Source organism: Notolepis coatsorum (genome assembly GCF_963971535.1).
Source record: "Notolepis coatsorum genome assembly, chromosome: 10".
Taxonomy (NCBI): domain Eukaryota; kingdom Metazoa; phylum Chordata; class Actinopteri; order Aulopiformes; family Paralepididae; genus Notolepis; species Notolepis coatsorum.
This window is the reverse complement of record NC_140174.1, coordinates 6,875,129-6,882,339: the sequence shown is the minus strand read 5'-3', so window position 1 is coordinate 6,882,339 and position 7,211 is coordinate 6,875,129. Positions and strand designations below refer to the sequence as shown.

Here is a 7,211-nt window from a genome sequence, read left to right as displayed (position 1 = left end):
CCAAAAGAGAGGAAATGGGTATCTATGTTCTTGTTCCTTTAACATCCTCTTTTACAATGTAGTGATAAAGGTGGCAAAACAACAAAAAACAACAACCAACCAAACACTCCGCCAATCGTCGAGATGGACACTTACCTTCCCCTCATGAAGATGTAGTCAGAGTTCTTCAACTCTTCATAGTCAAAGTCATCCGAATTGAACGTTTTTGCATACTGGTAGAAGGCCTGGAACTTACCCTGGTAGTCAATACACAAAACAACAAGACATTCAGATGTGTGTGTGCGAGTGTGTGTGTGGGGGGGGGGGGGGGGGGTGTGGCATAGGGTGGGGTATTTAACAACATTAGGCTTTGAATAACAATATTTTACCCAGTGTTTACGATCCACATCTTCATCCGCATCCCATTTCCTGGTCAGGAATGGCCGCTTGCGACTAATGATCTCTCCGGCAAAGAACGTGGTCAGAGTTGGGTATTCCTGTGACAGGGGGGGGGGGGGGAGACGACGACACACACGTCAGCCATTGGTGTTTCTGTTATGGAAGCTCAACCAGGTCATACTAGTTTTTTTTTTCTCTTTTTCTCCGGCTGATTTTCAATTTTTCTCCCCATCCCAATTTAGTCGTTATGCCAATCCCCCCCCCCTCCCCTACCTGGTTGTTGTGCGCATGTTCCTCCTACTGGTCGGTACAAGGGAACCCTGAAGTCCACCACATGCTTCCTCCGACACATGTGGAGACAGCCAGCGGCTCTCTTCTCACCTGGCAGCGAGGACTCTCATCGGTGAAGCGTAACGCGTGGGTGGGAGGTCACGCTGCCTTCACCACTTCCTGCCTTTCGCTGAGCAGGCGCCCAGACCTGACCTGTCCACAACGCCAGATTACCACCCTCGACTTCCCTCCCGCTAACTCAGCCAAACGAGTTAGTATGACGATCGGCCCAAGCCGCAGGGCAATGCTGACTCCGGGAGTCGAGACCGCAGCCTCTTGCATTGGTGACGAGCGCAATCTCCGCTACGCCATCCGACCGCGGTGATACTAGTTTGAGAGGACCAGGTGAGGTGAAGCAGTGATGTGTATTAGGCTGTAATGAGATGCAGAAGGGAAATTATGTATGATGTGTTTTGGGGAATGATGGGGATGATAGGTCTTCTTACCTCTGTCAACCCTTTTATCTTCAGGTAACCACACAAGTATGAATCTTCCATGGTGACATGCTGAGGAGAGAAATGCATTTATATGTTGATGATGGTCACCGGTTTACTGATGGAGCCGTGGCTGTCAAGGAATAACTAGATGGCATTAATTAATACGATTGCAAACACACACCCACCCACCCCCACCGACATCTAAGCAATTTAATAGAGCAGCTTATGGAGCCAGCTCCCCCGTGAGTGACAGGCTGTATAGCTAGGGGGAAATGTGATATGATGAGCCACCAATATTTAGACGTTATCGTTATCACATCAGTTCAATATTGAGAGGACGTTTTTTTCTCCCTAATGTCGAAGAAGTCATGGGTCAACAACAACAGGCCAACGCTCAGCTGTCAATCTGCGTCTGATGACAGATCAGCTGAAAAGCTACCCATCGATCAGCTGATGAGATGACACTGACAGCAGCCCGTCTGATATAGTCCTGATATATCGATCATCTCACCTGCAGAACAACCTCCACGTCATACGAGTTGCCTTTGCTCTTCTGGTGGCCTCGGAACCGGGACCCGCTGTACAGGAGCGACGTGACGACGCCGGGCTGGCGGGTGTTGATCGGCGGCGGTGGGATCATAAGCGAGGCCGGGGATGAGAAGAAGGCCATGGTGGCGGGGGAGTCGCTGCTGAGGTATCTGGCGGGGACAGGCATGCTGCTGCCCGGGTAGTCAGTGGCCGTCCGGCCGGTAGAAGAAGGAGGGGTCTACTACCGGAGAGCACGACTGATGTGGCCCACCCAACATTCAAATCCCCCCTAATCTCTAATCTAAATAGTTGAGTTAGCTAGGAGGAGGCACCAGCTCCCAGAGAGAAAACTATGTGGACTTCGACGCGGCGCCATCATGGGCAGCAGCAGCATCCGCCCCTCTCATTGGCCGAGAGGTTTCACACTGCCTAAGAACTCAACGCTCATTGGCTTGTTTCGCGAAAGGCCGCGTGGGATCTTGGTCGGTGTAGTTTTTTTTCTTCTGTGTTGTTGTGACACACACAGTCTTCTTGTTGACCACTGGCTGCACTTCCGCGTTACACGGAGCTCGTGAGGTGGAGGGGGAGGGGGAGGGGAGGGAGGGGGAGGAGGGAGGGGGGAGGGGAGGGAGCGCAGAAGGATAACATGAATTAATGTTGATTAGACAGGGTTCTCAAACTTTTTCATACCGTCCGTGACCCCATTTTATTTACAGTAGGATTTTTTTTGGGGACCACACATGATTGATTGATTGATTGATTGAAAACTTTATTAACAGATTGCAGAATGGGTACAGTACAGTACAGCTCAATACATACAATTGTTAAGGGGATGCAGACCAGAGAAAGACTTTCGTCTTGTTTACATCAGGGTCCCCCATTTTCAATTCATCGTAACATATATGACATACATGACATACAGATGGACAGTACTGCTACATCTATACATTTATGACATACCAGATTTGCAAATACAGTACATCGCGTAATTTCAACGTGGAATTAAGGAATATCGAAATAAAAGCACACGTTGTTAAACTTGATCATGCATATTTATTAGACAATGTAATTACAGCACTATGCTATCAATACACATTTCTAAAACGAGGCATATTTTGCCAAAATATGCCAATCATTTTAATTTTTTTTAATTTTTTTATAATTTTTTCTTCTTCTTTTTTTCAATGCGCTGTCGATGCAGACCAGATAAATACTTTCGTCTTGTTTACATCAGGGTCCCCCATTTTCAATTCATCGTAACATATATGACATACATGACATACAGATGGACAGTACTGCTACATCTATACATTTATGACATACCAGATTTGCAAATACAGTACATCGCGTAATTTCAATGTGGAATTAAGGAATATCGAAATAAAAGCACACGTTGTTGAACTTGATCATGCATATTTATTAGACAATGTAATTACAGCACTATGCTATCAATACACATTTCTAAAACGAGGCATATTTAGCCAAAATATGCCAGAACATAATCATTTTAATTTTTTTTAATTTTTTTATAATTTTTTCTTCTTTTTTTCAATGCGCTGTCACCTACCCGCAACCCCAATTTGGGTCGCAACCCATAGTTTGAGAACCACTGAGAGCCTTGACGTAAGTGGTTGTTAGCAGCTGTACTATCTACTTACGCCAAAGCTCTAATCAACATTCATTATAATTGTATCCCATCTCTTGTGTGTATTGAGCCGTACTGTCTTATCTGTATGTCATGTATGTCATATGAATTGAAAATGGGGGACCCTGACGTAAACAAGACAAAAGTCTTTCTCTGGTCTGCATCCCCTTAACAATTGTGTGTATTGAGCTGTACTGTATATTGTACCCATTCTGCAATCTGTTAATAAAGTTCAGTTCAGTTCAGTTCAGTTCAGAGTTTTTATGGAATCATACAATCAGAGTTTCTTCATTACACAATCATAAATATCATTCCATGGACAAAAGGAGCAGGAAGAATAATACATCTTATAGTTACCTTGATTGATTGATTGATTGATTGATTGATTGATTGATTGATTGATTGAAAAGTTTATTAACAGATTGCAGAATGGGTACAATACAGTACGGCTCAATGCATACAATTGTTAAGGGGATGCAGACCAGAGAAAGACTTTCGTCTTGTTTACATCAGGGTCCCCCATTTTCAATTCATCATAACATAATTTATATGACATACACAACCTGCCCCTTATTCCTAAACTAAACAAGTATTTAATGGTCGGCGTACAACCTAATTTACACAAATAATAATTTATATCATTATACAAGAAACACACAATCCACAGTTAAACAAGAAAAATGTAAATAATAATAATAATAATAATAATAATAATAATAATAATAATAATAATAATAATAATAATAATAATAATAATAATAATAATAATAATAATAATAATAATAATAATAATAATAATAATAATAATAATAATAATAATAATAATAATAATAATAATAATAATAATAATAATAATAATAATAATAATAATAATAAAGAATAAAAGAAAGAGAAGGGGAAAAACATATCTCACTATTCAGATCACATTTGATTTTCATACTGACTAAATATTTTTTTTATATAATTTTTTTGGAATTGATAAACACTATTAGATCCCTTAAGCTCGCTGGAGAGAATTCCACAACTTTACACCAATAACTGAAGGACACATCTGTGATCTGTTTAAGGCTGAGGTTACACCTTTCGTATCATCTTCGTATTGTTTTCTTATACGCATCGCCGCGTATCGCCGGAAGGGCACGCAGATGGTATCTACTGCGCATGGGCGTTTTCGCAACAACGGCTAGCGTGCTGACTACACGCTGTTTGTCGACTCGTTTTTTTGCGTATCTCCAAACGCAAACACAATTTTGCGTTTCAGCCGTATCCACAAAAAAACGCCAAAAAACGCGTTTCTGTGTAGATAGGACATGAAACGTCGTCAAAAACGTATAAAAAAACGCCAGGAATACACTAGTCTAACCATAGCCTAAGTGTGGTACGTGCAAACTGATGTTTAAAATTGTATTTTCTCCTACTAAACTCACTTTCTAAATGAAAAAGATTTCAATCAATCAATCAATACTGTATTGTACCCATTCTGTTAAATAAAGTTTTCATTCATTCATTCATTCCCTCCTCGCGTTACACGGAGCTCGTGAGGTGGAGGGGGAGGGGGAGGGGAGGGAGGGGGAGGAGGGAGGGGGGAGGGGAGGGAGCGCAGAAGGATAACATGAATTAATGTTGATTAGACAGGGTTCTCAAACTTTTTCATACCGTCCGTGACCCCATTTTATTTACAGTAGGATTTTTTTTGGGGACCACACATGATTGATTGATTGATTGATTGAAAACTTTATTAACAGATTGCAGAATGGGTACAGTACAGTACAGCTCAATACATACAATTGTTAAGGGATGCAGACCAGAGAAAGACTTTCGTCTTGTTTACATCAGGGTCCCCCATTTTCAATTCATCGTAACATATATGACATACATGACATACAGATGGACAGTACTGCTACATCTATACATTTATGACATACCAGATTTGCAAATACAGTACATCGCGTAATTTCAACGTGGAATTAAGGAATATCGAAATAAAAGCACACGTTGTTGAACTTGATCATGCATATTTATTAGACAATGTAATTACAGCACTATGCTATCAATACACATTTCTAAAACGAGGCATATTTAGCCAAAATATGCCAGAACATAATCATTTTAATTTTTTTTAATTTTTTTATAATTTTTTCTTCTTTTTTTCAATGCGCTGTCACCTACCCGCAACCCCAATTTGGGTCGCAACCCATAGTTTGAGAACCACTGAGAGCCTTGACGTAAGTGGTTGTTAGCAGCTGTACTATCTACTTACGCCAAAGCTCTAATCAACATTCATTATAATTGTATCCCATCTCTTGTGTGTATTGAGCCGTACTGTCTTATCTGTATGTCATGTATGTCATATGAATTGAAAATGGGGGACCCTGACGTAAACAAGACAAAAGTCTTTCTCTGGTCTGCATCCCCTTAACAATTGTGTGTATTGAGCTGTACTGTATATTGTACCCATTCTGCAATCTGTTAATAAAGTTCAGTTCAGTTCAGTTCAGTTCAGAGTTTTTATGGAATCATACAATCAGAGTTTCTTCATTACACAATCATAAATATCATTCCATGGACAAAAGGAGCAGGAAGAATAATACATCTTATAGTTACCTTGATTGATTGATTGATTGATTGATTGATTGATTGATTGATTGAAAAGTTTATTAACAGATTGCAGAATGGGTACAATACAGTACGGCTCAATGCATACAATTGTTAAGGGGATGCAGACCAGAGAAAGACTTTCGTCTTGTTTACATCAGGGTCCCCCATTTTCAATTCATCATAACATAATTTATATGACATACACAACCTGCCCCTTATTCCTAAACTAAACAAGTATTTAATGGTCGGCGTACAACCTAATTTACACAAATAATAATTTATATCATTATACAAGAAACACACAATCCACAGTTAAACAAGAAAAATGTAAATAATAATAATAATAATAATAATAATAATAATAATAATAATAATAATAATAATAATAATAATAATAATAATAGTAATAATAATAATAATAATAATAATAATAATAATAATAATAATAATAATAATAATAATAATAATAATAATAATAATAAAGAATAAAAGAAAGAGAAGGGGAAAAACATATCTCACTATTCAGATCACATTTGATTTTCATACTGACTAAATATTTTTTTTATATAATTTTTTTGGAATTGATAAACACTATTAGATCCCTTAAGCTCGCTGGAGAGAATTCCACAACTTTACACCAATAACTGAAGGACACATCTGTGATCTGTTTAAGGCTGAGGTTACACCTTTCGTATCATCTTCGTATTGTTTTCTTATACGCATCGCCGCGTATCGCCGGAAGGGCACGCAGATGGTATCTACTGCGCATGGGCGTTTTCGCAACAACGGCTAGCGTGCTGACTACACGCTGTTTGTCGACTCGTTTTTTTGCGTATCTCCAAACGCAAACACAATTTTGCGTTTCAGCCGTATCCACAAAAAAACGCCAAAAAACGCGTTTCTGTGTAGATAGGACATGAAACGTCGTCAAAAACGTATAAAAAAACGCCAGGAATACACTAGTCTAACCATAGCCTAAGTGTGGTACGTGCAAACTGATGTTTAAAATTGTATTTTCTCCTACTAAACTCACTTTCTAAATGAAAAAGATTTCAATCAATCAATCAATACTGTATTGTACCCATTCTGTTAAATAAAGTTTTCATTCATTCATTCATTCCCTCCGTGCTCCCCCCCCCCCCCCCCCCCCCCCCCCCCCCCCCCCCCCCCCGCTCTCTCCCTCCATGAGCTCAATGTACCGGAAGTGTTGCGGTGGTTATATGAGTGGAGGACTACAAATCCCAGAGTAACTAGGGGCACATGACGCTACACATGCAAGCTGTCAGACACGGAAG

The 7,211-nt window shown here is 39.9% G+C and overlaps 1 protein-coding gene across 1 annotated transcript in view; it reads right to left on the bottom strand.

Moving 5' to 3' along the window:
* The window catches only part of LOC311235018 (glucose-induced degradation protein 4 homolog), a 2,854-nt gene extending 810 nt beyond the window's left edge, over positions 1-2,044 (bottom strand). The window contains exons 1-4 of the mRNA XM_084322330.1: positions 1,657-2,044; positions 1,155-1,214; positions 369-476; positions 136-236 (exon numbers count right to left, since the gene is read on the bottom strand). Of these exons, the coding sequence (XP_084178456.1) occupies positions 136-236; positions 369-476; positions 1,155-1,214; positions 1,657-1,860 (473 nt within the window). The 5' untranslated portion in view covers positions 1,861-2,044. The remainder of the gene's footprint in view (positions 1-135; positions 237-368; positions 477-1,154; positions 1,215-1,656) is intronic.
* Between the last annotated feature and the right edge of the window lie 5,167 nt (positions 2,045-7,211).